The 21,667-nt window shown below is 43.8% G+C and overlaps 3 protein-coding genes across 5 annotated transcripts; 2 read left to right on the forward strand and 1 right to left on the reverse strand.

Moving 5' to 3' along the window:
• The first annotated feature begins 605 nt into the window (after window positions 1-605).
• Window positions 606-12,421, forward strand: adam17a (ADAM metallopeptidase domain 17a). Of its 2 annotated transcripts, XM_029258525.1 has the most exons (20): window positions 606-1,044; window positions 4,130-4,262; window positions 4,649-4,782; window positions 4,919-5,007; window positions 5,259-5,433; window positions 5,665-5,795; window positions 5,910-5,996; window positions 6,458-6,568; window positions 6,883-7,027; window positions 7,159-7,247; window positions 7,377-7,529; window positions 7,695-7,894; window positions 8,004-8,107; window positions 8,359-8,493; window positions 8,631-8,761; window positions 9,115-9,193; window positions 9,486-9,574; window positions 9,679-9,735; window positions 9,968-10,004; window positions 10,146-12,421. In XM_029258525.1, the coding sequence occupies exons 1-20, from the start codon at window positions 954-956 to the stop codon at window positions 10,454-10,456; spliced, it is 2,481 nt and encodes an 826-aa protein (XP_029114358.1). In that variant the 5' UTR covers window positions 606-953; the 3' UTR covers window positions 10,457-12,421. The 2 variants fall into 2 exon arrangements, with proteins under 2 accessions (XP_029114358.1, XP_018587128.2); XM_018731612.2 differs by lacking the exon at window positions 9,968-10,004 and having other exon boundaries at window positions 10,146-12,419.
• A 57-nt stretch (window positions 12,422-12,478) lies between these two features.
• iah1 (isoamyl acetate hydrolyzing esterase 1 (putative)) lies at window positions 12,479-15,147 on the reverse strand. Its single transcript, XM_018731580.2, has 6 exons — window positions 14,964-15,147; window positions 14,667-14,719; window positions 14,323-14,474; window positions 14,067-14,228; window positions 13,535-13,656; window positions 12,479-13,360 (listed from the first exon to the last, which is right to left on the reverse strand). Exons 1-6 carry the CDS (start codon window positions 15,024-15,026, stop codon window positions 13,172-13,174), a joined length of 741 nt encoding a protein of 246 aa, XP_018587096.1. The 5' UTR covers window positions 15,027-15,147; the 3' UTR covers window positions 12,479-13,171.
• Window positions 15,148-15,241: 94 nt separating this feature from the next.
• itgb1bp1 (integrin beta 1 binding protein 1) lies at window positions 15,242-20,550 on the forward strand. Of its 2 annotated transcripts, none has more exons than XM_018731599.2 (7): window positions 15,242-15,373; window positions 17,323-17,470; window positions 18,860-18,938; window positions 19,150-19,280; window positions 19,388-19,480; window positions 19,655-19,804; window positions 20,390-20,550. In XM_018731599.2, the coding sequence occupies exons 2-7, from the start codon at window positions 17,399-17,401 to the stop codon at window positions 20,459-20,461; spliced, it is 597 nt and encodes a 198-aa protein (XP_018587115.1). In that variant the 5' UTR covers window positions 15,242-15,373; window positions 17,323-17,398; the 3' UTR covers window positions 20,462-20,550. The 2 variants fall into 2 exon arrangements, with proteins under 2 accessions (XP_018587115.1, XP_018587107.1); XM_018731591.2 differs by lacking the exon at window positions 15,242-15,373 and adding an exon at window positions 15,818-16,201.
• The last annotated feature ends 1,117 nt before the right edge of the window (window positions 20,551-21,667 follow it).

Consider the following 21,667-nt stretch of genomic DNA (forward strand, 5'->3'; position numbering starts at 1 on the left):
AAACATGATTATTAAATGTACACATAAATTTATATATATTTTATAGATAAATAAAATTGGTTACTTATGTATGCGAGGGGAGTGCGGTGGCGCAGTGGGTTGGGCCGCAGTCCTGCTGTCCGGTGGGTCTGGGGTTCGAGTCCCGCTTGGGGTACCTTGCGACGGACTGGCGTCCCGTCCTGGGTGTGTCCCCTCCCCCTCCGGCCTTACGCCCTGTGTTGCCGGGTAGGCTCCGGTTCCCCGTGACCCCGTATGGGACAAGCGGTTCTGAAAATGTGTGTGTGTGTGTGTACTTATGTATGCATGTTTATATATATGTTGTATGCTAATGTATGTTCTACACTGTATGATCTATTGATTCATTCGTTCATATATTATCAACTTCGGAGGTAGTAGAAAACACTACAAAAGGCATTTAATTTAATTTAATTTAATTTAATTACTCTATACATACATGCCGCGGTCATCCCATTTCATGCTTCCTTAACGTTGTATATGTCCCTGAAAAGAAACATTTTACAAGCGTTTTAATTTGACGTCAAACACCGCGGAGTGTAAAACATCGACGGTCCCTTCGCAGCTCGCAGTTTATGCACTTCCGGGTGTGGGCGGCTGCTAAGAGCGATGGCGGTAGCGGCGGAGCGGATGTTTTCTGGTTTTTAATACAAGAGAACCAACCGCAACCTCTCCGCTATGAAGAAGAAGCTGTAAAACATAAGCGCGGACATCTTTTTTCGAACGCGACCAGGATACTCTGGTTTTTAAGTAAACTCTTAACTTCCGTCTTGTTCACGTTAGCCGCTAGCTGTTAGCCGTTAGCTACTAGCTAGTAGTAGCCAACTGTCCCCCGATCCGTTCCGCGGCGTTGATGACGTTTCCTCAGCGCACAGAAGGGTTTTAGTCACATTAATTAGTGGCGCTTCCGCGGGGGGGGTTTGGACCCCACAGTCACCATGAGGACCCTTCCTCTCGTCGCAGCCCTTTTCTTTCTTCACACGGGCCACTGCGCCGTTAAGCCGCCTGTGGAAGAGGAGCCGGAGCTCGGTGAGTAGCGGCGGACTTCCTCTCGTCTCGAGTCTCGTCTCTCGGGCTCCGGACCCGCTGTGAATCAATTAAACATTTTTTTAAATTATTTTGAATAAATAATACAACTAATAATAATGGCAATAAGAAATTATTCATAAACGAACAGCTGACGACGAGGAGACTCGACAAATTGGGCGCTAGACTAGTTAGTGTATTGACATCAGAGAGGTGAGAAATGGACCAGTTGAGTTGTTGAAGCTCCACTGACTCTTGATCATCAAGTTGATGCGCTGCCAGTTTGGATGAGTAAAAGGCTGTGGTTTGTTTGTGCTTCTGATGTCCGATCATGTGTGACAGGGGGCGCAGTGGTTAAAGGTGTCCTCTTGCAATGAGAAAGTCCCGCCGTTCAGATCCTGCCTCCTTCTCTACTATTTTTGACCGCCCCTACTTACCCTGAATGGTACAGTAAAAAAAAATTCCCAGCTGGGTAAAATGGGGAAAAAAATTATTGTAAGTGGCAAAAACATCCGATAAAAAGCGGCCCCTGTCTTGTGCGGGGGATTGGTTGGTAAGAGAAGTACAGTAATAAGTACACTGAACCTTTGATGGCCGGTAGTAATAATTTGAACCTGAGCCTGGTTATGTCTGGGAGGGATGTTGCTTCTTCCGGTTTTTACATTACATTTTTGCATTTATCTGATGCTTTTCTCTAAAGTGATTTTCAGTGTTAAGGTACTTACAGTTATTTACCCATTTATACAGCTGGGCAATTTTTACTGGAGCAATTTAGGGTAAGTACTCTGCTCAAGGGCACTACAGCCAGAGGTGGGGATTGAACCTGCAACCTTTGGATCCAAAGCCAGCAGCTCTAACCACTATATTAGCAGCTGCCCCATATGCTTTTACCCATTCTCTGTGTGTGTGAGTACAGTGCAGTGTGTATTTGTGTCCATACCCATGTGTACTCTGTGCAGATCCCTGTTCTTCTCAGGATGGGCTCCACATTTCTTTGCCCCTGTTTGGACCAGCCATTGGTGAAATGAATGAATGAATGAGTGTTGAAAGTATTTTGCCCCAAACCGATGACTTTACTTCACTTAGTATATATTTTTCTTAAGGGTTGCAACTGCATCATTTTTGATAGTCCCACTAAAATATTTCTAAAATTGACAGATGCCTAAGGCTTTTCTTCAGCTTTGCCTAGATGCCACTTCAAGGTATTTGTTATATTGCATTTAAAGTTACAGTATTTAATGTAGTAAAGTTTTTCTGACCTTTGTTTAGGTTGGCTATAGAAAGAGTGTCAGGGGGTTACAAACGTCCCGAACGTTAGTGGTCCGACATCCTTTTGGAGTGACTCAATAACAGGTGTGAGGAAGTGTGGTGATCGGAACCGGTTTTCCTGTAATCTTAAGGTTCCTGGTTCGAATCCCCACTCCTGCTGTAGTGCTATTCCTGAATAGAAATGATGATTAAGAGTACACTGCTGTGTAAAGGGGTATGCTGTTGTCACGTTGAATGTGTGACTGTAAGTTAGTAGTAATACTAGTAAACCAGGACAGCTGGTAGTGTAGTGGTTAGAGCTGCTGCCTTTGGACCCAGAAGTTGCAGGTTTGAGGCCCGCCTCCAGGTGTAGTACCCTTGAGCAGCGTACTTACCCTAAATTGCTCCAGTAAAATTACCCAGCTGTATAAATGGGTAAATAATTGTAAGCAGATTACCATTGTAAGTCATTATGGAGAAAAACATCAGCTAAATGTTTAAAAAAAACAGGGATCACTACATTAAAAAAATAAGTTCCTACTGATTGTAACCTGGAGAACTGAAGTCACTTCTGCCCCATGACCCTTATTATGCTCTTTGACACAGCTTGCCCTGGACTTTCGCAATCCCTCTAGTATCTGCGTGAACTTTCCGGTATGACTCTGTAAGCCATTTGTTGTAATGAGGGGAAAATATGACGTTTGGAGCTGATTAGAGTGCAGACCCTGCGGCCTTTGGTTCCAGCATAGAGCCGACCTCACTGGCACCTCCAAAGCAATAAAATCAGCGGACGGTGTCCTTCGTTCTGCTGAGAGCCTGTGTGTACGGGGAGAATGAAATGTGAATATCAAAAAGTTGTTCATATTCTGTCCGCAAACCACATGATGTCTTCAGTTATTTATTCAGTTTGTTTCCGAGATACAAACATGTAAATTCTGCCTGTTTTGATTTGATGTTTCTAACGTGGCTGCTGAGGTTCATATGGATTTGCGTGGCTGACAATTCGACACATCCAGCCAAATTCGGTGGAGTTAAACGGGGACAGCAGGTAGCTAAAGATTCCTGGTTCAATGTCTGTTCCTACTGTAGTACCTTGAATTGATACAGTAAGAATACCCTGCTGGGTAAATCCTTGTAAAGTATCTTATTTACTCATTTAGCTGATGCTTATCTCCAAAGTGACTTATAATGCTATGCTTATTTACTTTTTATATAGCTGGGTATTTTTACTGGATTATTCAGAGTTATTACCTTGCTTAAGGGTTCTGCAGTAGGAAGCAGGATTCAAACCTGTAATTTCAATCAAAAGGCATCTGTAGCCACTATGCTAACTTGGACAAAGCCAGTAATAATAATGATAATGATTAAGAATTTACACTGCTACTGCAAAATATTCTACCTTGCATTTTTTTTAAATTCCCTTTTTTGGCCATATATGTGGGATGTCCTGTGGTCAAACCATTGTCAGTATGGTATTTTCTAAAATGCTGATTAACTTTAGTGTTCCTACATTTGAATGATCATCTTTGGTTTGACATTGTGCTCTTCTGTATCTGTTCTGTGTATGAATTGGGATTTTTACACCTTTCTGAGTTTTCATCCAGGCCTTAGCTTTGCGTACTGTAGTGATTCAGAGTCTGCTGTTACAGCAATGCATTAATTGTGACTCCACAGTTACTCACATGGACCCCACCGTTTCAGGACGATGCGTTCATTACCATCCCAAACCTGCACTGTGACGAACTGATTCTGAACCTGCACGTGTGCGGTGACACACTCATATCAGCACAGTGGTGCATTGGTGTGTCTGTACACACTCTCTGGTTGCCTGTTCTTTCAGAGACCCTACGTGACATGCTGTCAGACTTCGAGGTTCTCCCCATGTCCAGCCTACGTCAGCACTCTGTTAGGAAAAGGGAAGTCGCAGCTGCGTCCCAGATGGAAAAGCTGTTCAGCTTTTCAGCTCTCAACAGGTAAAGCACCGTTCTATGGGTCCAGTTTAACTGGGTAAAAAAAAAAAAATGACAGCAAGTCCTCATCAAACATGTTTGCTTCAGTGCTTTTTGACTCATGTTTTATTTTACTGTTGCTTATCTGGGAGAAACCAAAACCACCACCAGAAGTGATTGTTAATTTTTATAATGGCCAATACCATAATCATTTGGTTTCACCTTCTCTCTGTGTTCTCATGTGTGTCATGTAATGATGAATAAATCAACAAGTGTTTCAGTAATTTTTCTTCACTGCTCTTCTGTTGTTGACAGCTATGAAAGTCCACTTACTTAAAGGTTGTTAGTGGTGGTGTCCCATAATTTTAGCTTGTCATGCCACTTTAATACCCTCTTGTTGTTCTTTTCAGGCATTTTAACCTGTACTTGACGACTAACCGGGAGCTGTTCACCAAAGAATTCAAAGCAGTGTTTGTAGACGGCAAGGGGAAGGAACACGAGTACGAGGTCCCGATTCAGAACTTCTTCAGCGGGCATGTTGTAGGTGAGGTTGTCTGACAGTATAGGAATGAGAAGGCAGCAGTTGATAGTCTGTTTGCTTCAGAGGAGACTTTGGGACATATTCAAGATTGTTACCATAGTAACAAGCCTCCCACCATCACTTTGCCTTGTCTTTGAAGGGGAGGAGCACTCCCGAGTGCAGGCACACATAGACGGAAACGAATTCTCCGCACACATTCTGACTGATGAAGCAGAGTACAATGTTGAGGTATTGTACTTATGTTTCATGGCATAACGTTTATGATTGTAATGATATTAATAATAAAAAAGTCCGGTTCCAACTAGAACTGTGATTGAGTTTCAGGAGTGTTTTAACTTTTATTGGTGAGTGGGTGTTGCTCCGGTTATCAGAAGACATAGTCTGGATTTTATTTTCTGATCATTGACCAAACCAAGCAGAGATGCTTGTTTGAGCAGCTGTGGTAAATGAAACTGATTCTTTCCCAACACTCCCATCAGCCCCTGTGGAGGTTTACAAACACACCCCATGATGACAGGCTGCTAGTCTACCGCTCAGAGGACATCAAGAACATCAGCCGGCTTGTGTCGCCCAAGGTGTGCGGATACGTGAAGGCGGAGGCCCAGGACCTGGTGCCAGAAGGGGCGACTGATGTCGAGAGTAAGGAGAAAGAAGGTGAGCATGAAGAAGGCAAAGGGATGTGGGGCAGGGTTAAAGAAGGGGTTTAGACTGCCATTAATGGTGTGGAATGGCGGAGAAATATTGAGAAAGAGTATTTTGGCTCTGGAAAGAATATTGGAGTTTGGCAGGATGGAGGAAGGATAAGCCCTTTTTTTAGCCTTATTATTATTTGTTCAGCTAAATTCTCCATATTTAAACATTTTTGTCCTTCTCTGTCCTGCACAGGGCACCTCCATAGGGAGAAGAGGCAGACCCACAACCACAAGAAGAACACCTGTCCTCTGCTGTTGGTGGCAGACTACCGCTTCTTCCAGCACATGGGCCGCAGAGAGGAAAGCACCACCCTCAACTACCTGGTGAGAGGTTGCAATGATGAGCAGAGCTTCTGCCGAGATGTAGAATCGCAGCTGTGATTTTAAGATTTCTTTAGTCCCGACTTTTGATTTCTTGGTCTTCCCTGCTCATTTCAGATCGAGCTGATTGACCGAGTGGATGACATCTACAGGAACACATCCTGGGATGAGGAGTACAAAGGATACGGTGTGCAGATCCAGCAGGTATGCACTGTGTTAACATGATTGTGTTCCTTTATGGGGCAGATGAGATCCTCACTGTTTGAAACTCTACACATCAATGACCTTTTCATAATAACTTTATTATTTTTTCTACCTAAAATTGAAAAGAGTTTTGCATCTCAGTTGAAGATTGATTCTGCCTTATTCTTTCCTTTAAAAAAATTAAACAATTTACATAGTGGTTAGGAAAGATAACATTTGACGTGAAGCATAATTATAATGAGTTTTCAAAGATTTGCTCCCCTCTTGGGAACTTCTTAGACAGTGATACCTTTACTAAATTGTGTAACCTTTTGCCATTGCACTTTATTGCTTATCTATGTGTTAGCATTGCCTTGGTGTACTGATAGTGTCCCTCTTCTGCTATTTTGTTAAATAAAAAAGATATTTGTATTTCTGAAATGGTCTGCTGTCAGTCTTCTGTGTTTTCCCCTTCCCTTCAGATCATCATCAACAAGGAACCCACTCCTGTTCGACCTGGAATTGCCCACTATAACATGTATGGAAGTCCTGTAACCAACAAGGACGTGTGGGATGTCAAGAAGCTCTTGGAGGTGAGAAAAAGTACATACAGGGGCCACAGCAGGTTCTTAGCCATTCCACTGTGCTGGAGAAGCACAGGTTCCAGTAAATCATTATAATATGCTTGTGCATCACATTTGGAAATATTGATGGGTTCTATCCATACCGTTCACAATTAATGTTACCATTAAACTACATTCTGCTTCCTTTATTAATTCAGTGGTTCACAGTTCTGATGTGAAGGACCACAGCCTTTGAAATTTCTTGGAAACACACAGTGGATTATTATTTATTTATTTATTTTTTTTTTTCTGTGCTGAGCTCATTGTTCTCTCCACCCTTTCAGCAATTCAGCTCTGACATCGCGGACAATGCCTCTACCGTGTGTCTGGCTCACCTCTTCACCTATCAGGACTTTGATGAGGGCACTTTGGGCCTGGCCTATGTGGCCCCGCCCAAGCCACATTTCCTGGGTGGCCTCTGTCCTAACGGTCAGTCCCTCACAAAACGTTGTCGACACTGGACAGTCCTGGAACAATTAACAGACCGCTATAATTCTGCAGAAGATGCTCACCAGTCATGTTGGCTTTTCATCTAACAATCATTTTCTGATGTGTTCCAGCGTACTTTCCAACAGCGACCAAGAAGCGGACTTACCTCAACACTGGTTTAACTAGTACCAAGAATTATGGGAAGACCATTCTTACCAAAGTCAGTGTGTTAATGTGTTTTACAAATAATGTATGTTATTTTTAATGTCTGATGATGATGCATTTTTAAGGGTCCTGCACAGAGACTGAAAGGCTATAATAAGTAATTACAAATTATTTTTGCTGGCAGGAAGCAGACTTGGTGACCACTCATGAGTTGGGCCACAACTTCGGAGCAGAGCATGACCCTGACAACATTCCCTACTGTGCTCCCAGCGATGACCTCGGTGGGAAATACGTCATGTACCCCATTGCAGTGAGCGGAGACCATGTCAACAACAAGGTACCACTTGCTCCCTGTGAATTATGGGGTGGGGTCTCTTGCTTTTGTTTCTTTCTCTTTTCCTTTTGGATTAAATTCTGCTCTGGAGGGCAGTGATTTTTTTTCTTTTTCTTCCAGAGGTTTTCAGCAGTCTTGAATGCCCTTGTTGGTCTCTCCCCTTCTCAGCGCTTTTCCAACTGCAGCAAGATCTCCATTGGAAAGACGCTGAGACACAAGGCCCCGCTGTGCTTCAGAGAGAGGGACAGCAAGGTGTGCGGGAACTCGCGTGTGGAGGACGGGGAGGACTGTGATCCAGGTCTTCTCCACCTGACTGATGATCCCTGCTGCACCTCGTCCTGCAAGTTCAGGCCCGGGGTCCAGTGCAGGTGGGATGCGTGTGGTATGAAAACTTTGCTGTGCTTCTGCTCTGTGTCTGCGCTGGTGCGTCATAGGACACTTTCACATTTGCTAACAAAAGTCTTTTTGTGCACGTAGTGATCGAAACAGTCCCTGCTGCAAGAATTGCAGCTTTGAGAAAGCAGGGAAGGTCTGTCAGGAGTCCATCAACGCTACCTGCAAGGGGGAGTCCAAATGCACAGGTGGGCTTAAGGACCGGAACATAAGACATGACAGCTGCACTGACCCTCTAGTATTTTTTTACAGACTTTTAATTCCTCAGGATCTTATTACATTTTTATTGCCATAATGGCTGGGAAAAAAATGTAACTATTGTATTCCTGAAATTGTTTAATTTACACACAAATTTTGACAAATACAAATTTTTGTACCACATCAGAGTTACCAGTAGCAGTTTAGTATTTGCGTGCTTGTGCTTGTCCTTCTACTTCAGGCAACAGCAGTTTGTGCCCGCCCCCCATCAGCGCCCGCGACGACACGATCTGCGTAGACATGGGTCGCTGTCGCAACGGCGAGTGCATTCCATTCTGCCAGGCAATTGAGAAGCTCGCGCCTTGTGCTTGTAACGGTAACCTTTCCCTTCACTCCCGTCTGTGTTGAACTCTTTTCTATAATGCCAGAGTGGAACAAACATTGAACTCCGCACATGGTCGTTCGTGTGAGCTACTCCAAGTCCCCCCCACTTTCACCACTCTGCATTTGCAGAGACTGATGACTCCTGTAAGGTCTGCTGCCGAGACAAGGCTGGGGTGTGCGCCCCCTTCAGGCAGAAGAACGGAGAATTCCTGTTCCTTCGCAAGGGGAAGCCGTGCACTGTGGGCTTCTGTGATGAGGGGGTGAGGCACCATCGCTTCATACCACAAGGAGACGCACTATAAAAGTGTATTAATAAGCTGCTGTCTTTGGACCCAGAAGGTTGCATGTTTGAATGTCACCTCCAGCTATAGTACTGTTCCCATGAGGTACTTACCCTAAATTGCTGTAGTAAAATTACCCAGCTGTATAAATGGGTAAGCAATAATTGTAAGTAGCTTAACACTGTAAGTTGCTTTGGAGAAAAGTGTCGGAGAAATGAATAAATGTAAATGTACTGGCTGAGGAGCTGTGTGCTGGAAGGTGTGTTTAGATACAGTGAATCAGACTGGTAGGGTGATGGTTGTTTACATACAGGCACCTGTTTTTGTTTCAGGGGAAGTGCATGAAACAGGTCCAGGATGTCATTGAAAGGCTGTGGGACTTCATTGACAAACTAGATATCAACACATTTGGTGAGCTGAGTGCAGAGGATGTCCACAAGTTGATCTAGTAGAGGGTTAAAAATAAGTACCGTTTGTATTTCCACTGCTCAGGTACATTATTTAAACGTAACAGCGGGATTCTTGCTGGGACTTGAACCTGTTGGCCATAAGTTAGTGTAAATTATAACAGGCTGCCCACACTTCGTTGATACTGACACACGAGAGAACTCGTCAAAATGACTTTTCGTAGCTGTTAGCTGTTTATTGCCAATTGACACAGCGTTTCCTGACCGCTCTTTTAACCTCACCTGGTCTCCCACAGGGAAGTTTTTGGCGGACAATATAGTGGGCTCGGTGGTGGTTTTCTCTCTCCTCTTCTGGATACCGCTGAGCATCCTGGTGCACTGTGTGGTAGGTCATCAGCGGGGTCCCCTCACTCACTCTCCAGCGGTTTTTTACAGCTGTGTAGTAAATCCATTTATTTGCCACTGATGCCTATGTCCATTGTGTTTTAGGATAAAAGCCTTGACAAGGAATATGAGGAAAACAACAAGTCTCTATTCTACCCCAGCGTGAGTACCACAGTTCAAAAAGTTTCTTCTTTTGTTCTGCATCTTCAGATCTGGTATTTAAATTTGCTTCTTGAAGATGTGATGTAGTGATCAGGTCGAGAGTAGAGATGTGACTTATTACGCTGTGGTCTGCCAGAGGGGAAGATAAAAAAGGAAGTGGTTTAAGTGCAGGCGAAATACTCAGCAATGACCCTGTCCATCACTGTCTGCTTTGGCCTTCATGGAACTGCAGCAGATGTTGGAGGTGTGTAGTAGAACTCTGTCTACAGGTGAGTGCTGCGTGTAGCGTCACTGTGAGCTGTGAAACTCGGTGCGTCGGTGGAAACGTGCAGTGTGTCACAGTGCGTCTTCACGTCTGACATGACGCATTCTGCTCCTTTGAGTGCTTCACTGGCTCCTCCCCCTCCTAGAACGCGGAGATGCTGAGCAGCCTGGAGTCGGTCCCCGTGCGCATCGTCAAGCCTCCGCCAAACGCGCTGTCGGCAGCCCGCTTCCAGCCCCAGCACCAGCCGCTGACCACGAGCACGCCACCCCTCGCCCCCTCCCTTACCCCGGCCGGCGGCGGGCCCAAACAGGAGCCGCTGCGAATGGCCACCATCCAGGAGGACCCCAGCTCCGACTCCCATCTGGACGAGGACGCGCTGGAGGACGAGTTCCCTCCCAGCAGCTCCGCCAACAAATCCTTCGAGGATCTGACGGAACAGCCGCCGACACGCAGTGACAAAGCGCTGGCCTTTCGGCTGAAGAGACAGGCGCGCGTCGACAGCAAGGAGACCGAGTGCTGAGTGCGGAAGGCAGAACATGAGGGTGCAGGAACACCAGCACTAAGGTGCACAGCATTACACGAAAAGGACTGATGCGCTTAGTTCAATTCTAGATGCAAAGAATATGCAATTTTTTTTTTTTTTATTATAAATAAGGAGAAAATGTCACTTTGTCATGTTTTTGTCAGGCTGTAATGCCAGAGACTGCACTTAGAAAGTAATGATGCAAAAGAGGTCTGAAAAAACAAATGCGATGTGCCTTTGGTTACTGAGATGCAGTAGAACCCCAGCTGTGCTCGCTCACTCAGGTGCTGCCGGGAATGTTGACCACTGTCATTCTCTGATTTTTCTCCACAACTGTCCACTAATTCATGTTGGTAAAAAACTTAGACAAGCTTCAAACTCACCTCTGGTGAATGGTAGTGATTCTTTGGTGTAAACAAGTTGCTCGAAGGTGTTACATTCTGTTGCGGTTCCTCCTCATAGTTAATTCTGTTTGTGTGTCTAGTTGCTTTTACGTTAACTAGTCTCACTGCGAAGGACAGGGAAGCAGATTGGTGCTGCACAACTATTTAGTATTCACAGTATGTACATTCATCCAAGTCATTGTTAGGTAGCTGTTCCCGTCAGCAAGCATGACTAGTGTGGACTGTCAGTGCAGTGTGAGAATATTTTGTGTAGAATACACCCAAAAGGGGGCTGATCCTGGGTTTGGCAGCCGTGGTCCTCTCAGGCCACAGGCTGATTGATTTGATTGATTTAAGCAGAAAGGAAGAGCAGGTTACCTACCCTGTGGCAGGTAAGGACCACAATTCTCTGTCAGTGAGTGAGTAACACCCTCCTGCTTCATGGTGAGCTGTTGCACCTGAAGGCTTGAGGTGCAAGTTGTGATACCGTGTTTCACCACATCTTGCGTTCCAGGCCAGCAGTGATGGAGAACTAGTCCACTTGTTTGCTGCCCTAGCTGGTTGTTCCTGGAGTGATTCACTCTGTACAGGTGGAAGCCACTGAGGACTGGACCGCTATCTGCACAAGTTGTACGTATTCGTGCTGGAGGAAGTGTTACTGCAGGACGGCGTTGGTGTGTTGGGTGCCACTGCTGCACTGAAATATAGCTGATTTTATGACGTTTAGATTGAAATTTTATTTTCTTCTAGAAAATAAAATGATCACCTGTTTTTTGTGTCAAGTGGGCCTGTCTTGTTTAAAATTGTTTGAGCATTCTTTCTAAGTGTCTGTGGTTTTCTCAATCCTGTTAACAGCTCACTCTCATATGAACTACCTTTGATCGGTTTGTCATGCAGCTAGTTTATCCGTTCACTTACTAAGTAAATGTGGCTGTGAATGATTTTCTTCTTTTAATCAGTATAACTGTGGACAGCCCATGAACTGACTGACTGCAACTTTGCTCCAACTCTAGTTTTTTGTAATTACTTTGGATTCAAAGTGTATTCTGTTGTTGCCAATGTGTTTTTTTTTGTTCTTTTTTTTTTTTTTGTCTCTGCCGAATCAGTTTTGCCACACACACTTGTGAAGTCACTCTGAAAAGTGGTATCCACCACTGGAACACCATAATCCATACTGCTGACTGACTAAAGTATTTGTGGTGGCCATTTGAAACATCTTGTAAGATTTATTTTATTTACTGTATTTAGATAATTTTCAGTTATGGCCCTGTTGCCCTGCAAGTTAAATGTGTGTGGGGAGGTGGCATGAGTTACTGCCTGCTTCTTAAGGGTTCCTGTTGTCCTGAAGGAGCACCACAATCCTGGAAGCCTACAGGGTTTGTTCATTGTTTCCTGTGTGTAATGTATTTACACAAAAAGCCTTGATGCTAAGAGCCAAGATGTGACTTGTCCTTTTTATTTTAAGCATGACAGTGCACAATGGAGGAAAAAATTGAGTTGTTTTAACATTAAACAGTAAACCACTGCTGAACTGTTTTACACATTACTCCTAAAGAAACAAGATTCAAGTTGAACAAATAAGTGCAGATGGGGGGAAAAAAAAAAAATCATAATTTCTGTTGGCTAAATAGACCAGAAGCTGACAGATCTCCCAGACCAATGGTTCCCAGCCCTGCTGTCCCAAATTGGCCTTGACTTAGCTGTTCCTTTAATAAATCAAGTTACAGAAGAATGGGACTTGTAACATGTAAATTAAAACCTGCAAGGGTGAGACTATTAATTTTTGTCCCCAGAAGTGCCTCAGGTTGAGTTAACGTGAAGCTATTGGTGTACTACGAGCATGTTGAGCAATTCATACAGGAAATAAGATTCCAGTAATAAATTCTCCAAAAATATCTGTTCTAATTTGAACACTTATTTCAGATTATGAGTTCAGCCTCTCCACTGCATCTTCTGTTTAGAACCAGATGCTGCAGAAACAACTGCACAGTGTGTACAAGGAGTACAAAAGAAGCAAAGCATAATGCCAACAGTTCAAGTGTACTAATACAGGAAAAAAGAACAGGTGTCACAGTCAATAAGTGGCACTGTACAATTGTTTTAACAGGAAGCTCAATCATGGTTAACTTTCAGCTTGGTTTATACACAACCTGGTATACACCATGGTCCACCAGGGCTTTAGAACACTAAGCAGTGAACCACTACCCTGGTGAGAGGAGCAGATACCAGGGTGCTTGAAATGCCCTGCCAGCTTGTTGCTGCTTCTCACTGGTCCTGGGGGCTGCCACTCAGGAGGCTAGACTGAGGGTCCCTGGCATCCACATTGCCCCAGTAGGGTAGAATCATGGGTAAGTGGGCAGTCCGCTTCTCCAAGAAAGTCCAGAGGTGCTGGGCTACTAACTCATTTCCTGTGTCAGAGAGGTGGAGCCCATCAGAGAGGTAGGAGGAAAAGTCCTGCAAGAAAAAAAAAAACAAAGTAACTCACCCCATACAGAATGTTGGAAAAACAAAGTCCTTCTCTGTCTCAATTCCAAAATAAAGGCTGAGTAAAAATAGCCATCCCTTCATTAACATATACACAAACCTTCTACCTCTGACACACAGAAAAAATATGTGCACTCAACTTACTGTCCCATCCTTCTGCATCAGTGTCCAGAGATCCAAAACATCGATTCCACATTGCCCAGCAACTTGGACACATGCCTGGGCATACTCTCCAGTCACAGCATTCAGACGATTGAGCAAAGATCCTTGAGGGGAAAAAGAAACAACGATAAGAAGCAGCACTCCAGAGGGTACGCCAGTGCACAAACTATCCAAAACTAACCCAGAAAGCATGTAGCAAAAAAGATTCGTAATGCTCCTCTTAATACATAGATATAATAAAGTTTTATGCAGCATTGTTTTATGATGAAAAGGGAAATCAATTTTATATTTAGTGTACATTAAAAGAATACATTTTTTTTTTTTTAAAAAGAAGTTTTTCCCACACTGAAAGGCTCTAAAACCTCCTCCATTTGTCAGTCCATGAGTCCACACATTAACTTTTGCCTTGTATGAAATGGATCTTTGTCATCACAAAGTGTCAAGTAAGTAAGCGTTAGTACAAGACTGTTCCACATGCTGTGACAAGTCACAGGCCACTCTCTCAAGAGCTCACCTTTAAGGCGACACTCCTTCTCCCACGCAGGTTCGTACAGGGGTGGGGCCGTCACGAGGATGACCCTGTCTGCGGGGACACCCACAGACACCAGGTGTTTCACCATGTCCTTTAGGTTCTCCATGTATTCCTGCAGTGGGACGTGCTGTTGAGGATTGACATCTGCAGGCAAGAGGCCAAGTATTCAACCTCAGCAGGGGGGGCAGAGCTGTCCTACCAGCCCAGGTTTGTTCCAGGTTTGACAGGCCATCCGTACCTTCTAAAGAGGAGTCGTTGGCTCCAAAAAAGATGGTAACAGCAGCGATATGACCATCTGCATTGCACTTGGGGTCCAGGATGCAAGGGAGGATCATCTTAGCCCATCTGGAGTTGTAGCCTGAGAATCCCCGGTTCATCACATCACATCTCCTTTGGTGTACCAGTAAGACAGGAAAAGAAGTGACATGTTTATATATCCCAGGGCTGTTCTATGGGGACCTGCACACCCCTCCCCCAACCAAGTACACACACACACACACACAGGACGCGTCAAAAGTTCAATTAAAACAACGCAACAGCGACAGTAGAAAAACTGAGGATGAAGAAATTTAACACACATACCTGGCTAATTTGTTTGCTATTTCAGAGCCCCATCCGTTCGCCTGAAAAGAAAACTGGAGCGAGACGATTTTCTCGTGAGCAACCAGAGAATGCAAAACATAATACAAGAACAGTACAGTACCGGCGTATGACAACGATCTGTCTGTGTTTATTCACAAGAAACGTATAATTCTGACATGACAATAAATATAAACACCCGTTATGTCTTATTTAACTTGGATTTTATTTAATACAAACACAGATGTACAATGAAACGACCATTCATTCATTGTTTACAAATTCAGCCCTTCTACTCACCTGTGTGATTGAGTCCCCGAAAAGCACAACTTTCGGCCACACAATTGTCTGAAGTTTTGACATCCTACTCCACCCCAGTGTACCGCTGCGCTTAAACACAATTCACTACATATATTCCTCTATTTTCACACTAATATCCCTTGACCAGCGCCATCTACCATACCGAAGATCCTTAAAAAAAAAAAAAGAAAAACTCTTCACTTTGAAAAGTGTACTTCCTGTGACCATTTACACTTCCGGTCCTACGAACTAAATAAACCGGATAGGGAACAATAACTACGATGCTTTTATTTCCGATGCTTATTTTCGCATACGTTAAGTTATTTGGATTTCTAAATTTTAGTAAATTCTGACTGAACTGAAACGAAAGGATGATTTGTATCCATTAATCACTTAAACTAAAAAAGAAGGTAAGTACAGACGCCTATTGTTGAACCTGGTGCATCAAAGTGTTCGTGGTGGTGTGTCCGGCGTAGATGGTTCACGTAACTTTCGTTTTGTTTACGTCCCCGTTGAAACAGTTTCCCGCTTCTGTAGGGTAAATACGATGCGACGCGAGTCAAGGGTACAATCGCAAAAAAAAAATTACAAAAATTAATCTTAATTTTATTTATCACAATAATATATCGCTGTTAATGCACAGGCGCAGCAGTTACTTTGAATCTTTTGTTTCTGTATTCTACAGTTACTCATAGAACACAGGATTCCATGTATTATAAACACACAAAACAAGTTTACTGGTTAAGTGGTTTATTTAAGCAGATTAGACATGAGAATCTGTTTGAAAGACCATGTGCATGTCATGTGTACATGCTGGAATGAATCAGTCTTAAACATCTGGTATCAATGGGGATAGCAATGAATAGTCAACTCTGAAAATGAATTAAATGAAAAATATGTGCAGAACAGTAGAGTAGTCATACAGTTGATGTATTTGGTAAATAGTGTGTAAAAGACAGTAGCGCCTATATTCGGTGAAAAGTGGAGCGGCTCCTTTAAACGCCATTGGGTGGAGCTCTCCAGGAAGTGAAGTGAATTGAACTGAACCGAAGTGAAGTGTGTGAACAGATACATTCTGAACTGATCTAAACTGAACCGCACTCAACTGCTGCAAAAACCAGCACTCGCGCAATAACACACACATTAACACACACTGTGACTCTCACACTCGCGCACCCACCCATTCACCGTCTCACACAAGACTCTCACCCACGGCCAGCTGAGCGAACGCAACAGAGGTACAGTATGTATCTTTTAAAGATGGATAGTTACTAAGTGGTTACTAGATGACTACATTAAAGGTTATGAGATGCATATTATAATTTATTATGAACGTATCGGTGACTGGAGGTCGGCGGGTGAGACGTTGCGACGAACGGTGCCGCGTGCGTGGGCGCGGGCGCGGCGCGCTGTACCGCTGTGTGCGAGCGCGCGCGCGCTCGCGGGCGGATGTGTGGGTGTGGTGACGTGTTTATCCGCGCGCCGGGATTTGTAATTGGGTCCGCTGCGGGCGTTTGGCGGAAAGCTGGATCTTTCTGGACCTCCTCTCTTAATTTTAATTAGAGTTATAATTCCCTCCAACACTCCCCATTGCAAACCTGCTTCCCGCAGATTTGGGCGACGGATTTACAACTGCTTTAAGTGAACTTTAAACATGTTAAAACTGATCAGATGGAACGGTTAATCAGACTGTCTTTCAAATCAGACGAATTTGTCTTGCGTGTGGTTACGGTTAAATTCGCTAATTATTTATTTATTTATTTTTGCATTAGTCAGAAGATGTTAACCCAGAAAAGGGTTAAAAGTGTCTGAAGAAACGAGGAGCCCCAAATAATAAAAGCACACAGCCAGCGGTACCAAACCGCCAGCTCGACGTGCGGACAGTTACGTATTTTACGTGGGATTATCTTTCTACAAATAAACTCAAGTGACGAACACGGTCACACATTTTCAAAATGTTTTTTCATTTAGTTTTCTGGTGAAAGAAGAGCTGTTAAAAATACAAATCTATATAACGGATAACACCACAGACAAATTAAAAATCAGAGTTATACGTTTTTTTTTGTTTTTTTTTTTATCCATTTAGGCAACAAAAACATTCTGAAGTTCATGACTGTTTATACACGTTTCTTACTTACCTGAGGTTTGCGTCTATTTTAAAATAGCCAGTTACTTCTACGTTTGTAGGCGGTTTCTTGGGTGATCTTGATATTCATATGTATATTATATGGAATATGGCATCTAACTGCGAGTTTAACTTGCGGTCAGTTATAAGCACAGTGATTTAGCCTTTGAACGATGGTGTCCTGTAGCAAAGAAATGATAAAATCCAACGGACCGGCGCCTTTCTGCCCCTCAGGGTGCCTCCCAGGCCGAACCGCTGGAGCACCGCAGGCCTGAGGCCCGAGGCCCGAGGCCCGGAGTCATGGTGAAGAATGTTCCGGAAGGTCAAGAAGCGTCACAGCAGCAGCAGCTCCCAGAGCAGTGAGATCAGCACCAAGAGCAAGGTGCGGCCTCCCGCCACGGATCGCCTCGTTTCGGCTCGTCTTCACGCCTGAGAACGACTTTAAATATAGGAATTCAACACCATTCTCAGAGTGCCCGCAGGACCATACATACCATGGGTTTGAAAGTCTTTGAAAAACTGTAGGTGGAACCAAGGCCCAGGTGTGATGTAGCCGGTCTGTGGTACTAAGTACGAAAAACTACGCGGTTGTCGTACCTGTGGAGCAAATTCTAGAAACGTGATTATAATTATCATATAACACACGGGGGATCTTTCAAATAAAATCTGTACACTTGCATCTGCCTGTAGTGTTCATCTACAAACAGTTCGGCTCATTCATTTTCAAAGATATAAACTTTTTTTCCAGGTTATTTGTTTTAATTGTATATTCTTTCCTGAGTTTTTGTTTTTCTGGTGTAAAATATACCTGTGGTGTTCAGCAGTTCGCCGAGCTTGGCATTTAGATTGCAAACGTTTCATTGCCAGTCGAGGTGAAATGAAATGTTTGCAATCTAAATGCCAAGCTCGGCGAACTGCTGAACACCTCAATCAACAACCCGAGCTACGAAGACCACTAATCTTCTCGATAATTTCCAAAATATACCTGTTTCACCTCCCAGCTGATAAGTGGCAGTACAACACACCCAAAGAGACTGGTGAGATGCTTCAGTTCAGCTCAGTTCCAGTGTTTACAGCTGGTGATCAATAATAATAAGATGGCCAGTGATGTATGATTCTGGAATGAACTGATCAGCAGTCTACACTGAATATTTGTTAGTGAAACAATGTATTTTTATTTCTAGCACTTTTAAAGTTTTCATTTGAAAGGTTTACTTCTTGTTTCAGCATAGTTCAAATGTGTGAAAATCTTGCAAGGCTTTATTCATTGTAGTTGTATCTGAGACTTTTACAGCAGTCCTGTAAGTAAACTGAGGTATATCTGTATTAAGCTTTTTTAAATTGGACTTTGTGCTTAAAATGACTATGGATTGAAATTTAAAAAAAAAATCGATTTGTAGTCTGAATTCTGATCACAGCTGTGTTTGCAAGGTGAGGATCCAAAGTATTTGGAATCAGATTTTCTTCTCTTAAGGACCAAATGAATGAGTACAAATACTTTAAGCAAGCAATTGAGCCAGTATAAAGAATGTATAAACAAGGAGCAGAGAATCCTTTTGAACAGTTCTGAGACCAGTTTAACTTTGTTTTGCCTCTGGGGGGTGCGGTGGAATAGCGGGTTTGAGTCCCACTTGGGGTGCCTTGGGACAGACTGGTGTCCTGTCCTGGGTGTGCCCCCTCCCTCTCCAGCCTCACACCCTGTGTTGCCGGGTTAGGCTCCTGTTTGTCAATGTGTATGTGTGCCTCTTTAACTATGTCAGTGTTTCTCCAGTCTGTAGACTCCAGCCTGGGTGGTCTGTCCAGGTCCAGCACAGTTGCCAGTCTGGACACAGACTCCACTAAGAGCTCAGGTGAGTGTGGCCACTGGCTACTGCTTCCTGGCATTTCAAAGTAATGCATTAATAGTGAAAATTCACAGGACTCAAGTTATGCAGGCTAGGAAATGTCAACAACCATTTGCAGAAAAAGTGCATTCTTTTCACATTGTACGGGAAAGCCATCATTGTGACAATGCTCAGCTCTGACACTGTGCTCCCGTCCTGCCCATGTCTCGATATGCAGGTAACAGTAGCTCAGATGCCTGCGTCGAGTTCCGAGTGAAGTATGTGGGGGCAATCGAGAACCTGCATTTCGATATGTGCAAAACACTCCTGGAACCTTTGGATCTGATAAACTACATCGATGCTGCACAGGTTAGGAGCCTCGACTGACACTGACTGCTAAGAGACAGCAATTTTCTTAAAATCTCAGTTCGCATCATAAAAAATATGAAATGTCTGTGTGGTTCTTACCCCAAAAGCAAGACGGAAAGTTGCCGTTTGTGCCAGCGGAGGAGGAGATGGTACTGGTGGTCTCCAAGCATGGGATTAAAGTGGCCTCTGTGGATCAGTGTGTGAGTGCCTTACTTATCTATCGTTGACTGGTATACGTTTTACTCAACTGCTTCGACATCCTGCAACTCTGAAAATTAGCATAAATCATAATAGGCCTTTGGATCCTATTCCTCTGTGACGATATGGCCCCCAAAGACCTACGTCCCCCTTTCTCAAAAACCTTTCCAACATAGGACGTTCTGCACCGCCACCCCCTCTACTTGATAGTTTGCATGCTGTGCTACGATGACGGACTGGGGGCTGGGAAGAATCTGCTGGCGTTGAAGACGACAGATGTGGAGCAGCAGGAGTGCAACATCTGGGTGTACCAGTGCAGCAGTGCGGTGAGCAAACAACCCCGGGCACCGTCAGGACACGCAATATAGTCACTAAATGTACAGTGCAGTGTATAAAAAATGACATCACCAGCACAGAAGACACATGGGATGCAGCTCCAGTTTAGTACTGGCACATTACACAGATCAATTCTCCGGTTACAACATATATGGCTTATACCACCAGTACTTATGATAGCTATCCCATGGCTAGAAAAAAAAGCAGTGCTGGAAAAGCAGGTGGAAAAATAGATTTGTAAATGAAAATAGTGCAGTATGGAAAATTTTTGTATATTCTATATGTAGCATTCATGCATGGTAATTGTTTATATCCTTATGGTTCATAGCATATGATGAAATTTTTGACTTTCAGAAACCAGTAAGTCGAGGACAACCTATATACAGTGGCATGGCATCCCAATATAGCAAACTGTCATCTTACTTGCTAAAAGTGTCATTTCAGTGTCAGCTGCGGTGGCCTGACAGTCACTGTCTGAAAAATAACACCAGCATTTGCACTGTGTACTGCCATTTCCAGGGACACTGGGCACCAAGGACATTGTTGTTCTTTCATTGTCCCTCTCCTTCCTGCAGGAGCATGCACAGGCCATTTGCAAGGTGCTGTCTGCATCCTTCGACTCTGTTCTGGCGTCGGAGAAGCCCTGATGTCCTCTCTAAGGAACGGTACAGGAAGAGAGGCATTGCTAGCAGTCTGGAACATTGTTTACGTGCTTGCTTTGCCACCATTCCCGCACAAACCGCATGCTCCCCCTGTGTACAGACCACATTTTTCTCCCCTAACTTAATTTTATTTAATGTAAACATGCAAAAACTCAATGCATTTCTCACAGTTCGGTACAAGAGCAGTCTGGCCTTTCGCTTGCTTGAGGAGGCCGCTGATCACTCAAATGGTACATGGAGAAAAATCATTTGGGGCACAGGGCCACAGACACAAGGATACTGTACATCACTGTTTGTATTCCATTTCCTAATTAATTATGGGCCACAGCGACACAAAAATCCTAGTTCTCCGTTCCTGTCAGTGGTACAGATGGAATAGCTCAGTTATATGGTACAATAAATATTTTTAAATTAAGGTACAGCTTCATTCTTGATCTGCAACCTGTACTAGGGCTGTTGGTTATGACCACCTTGCCTAACAGATGTACTTTTTCAAAGCTCTGGTGCCTGTCTGTGATACCCGATTATACCTCAGCGATGGGGCTAGTGAATCTAACACATCTAGCAGCGAGTATTATTGCGGTAAACTGGAGCAGAGCTTCCTAACCTGACCACCAGGGGGCTCTCCTGCCTCAGTGCCATGTGGCCCCATCACTCAGTTTACGGACATCCTGTTCCTGTACATTTATGATGCTTAGAAATTTGCCACTCAGCAAAGCAAGGCCATGATCTAAATCAATTTATCAATTTATCATCTTTACCTCAATTCCTTCCTGGCTAACGGAGTCCTGGTCACCACACTGCCACTGTGAAGTGAGGCACAGACATTGCATCTTTACCCTGTGCTTTACCACTGGGGTTAAGCAGGGCAAATGCCACATGCAAAATTACATAATTACATTCAAAATCAATTTAATTAGAAGAAAGGGGGAACACCCAGGGGGACTGTCCCTAAACTGAAAGAGAAAGGCAATTCAAACAGAGCCTTAGAAGATAGTATTTAATTTTTATTTCTCGTTTCCAGTTCTGTGTTGCCATTTGCTCAGTCACTCAAAGGCAATGTAGTGATCAACAGTAGGTACGACAGTGCGCAGAACAAGCTTTTCCCCCATCCTCAGAGCTTAAACCCAAGTGAAACAGGGATTTCCTAATTGCCACAACGCAGAAAAAAGATGGTTCAGAAAGGTTAAG

The sequence above is a fragment of the Scleropages formosus genome, chromosome 15 (genome assembly GCF_900964775.1).
Source record: "Scleropages formosus chromosome 15, fSclFor1.1, whole genome shotgun sequence".
Taxonomy (NCBI): Eukaryota; Metazoa; Chordata; class Actinopteri; order Osteoglossiformes; family Osteoglossidae; genus Scleropages; species Scleropages formosus.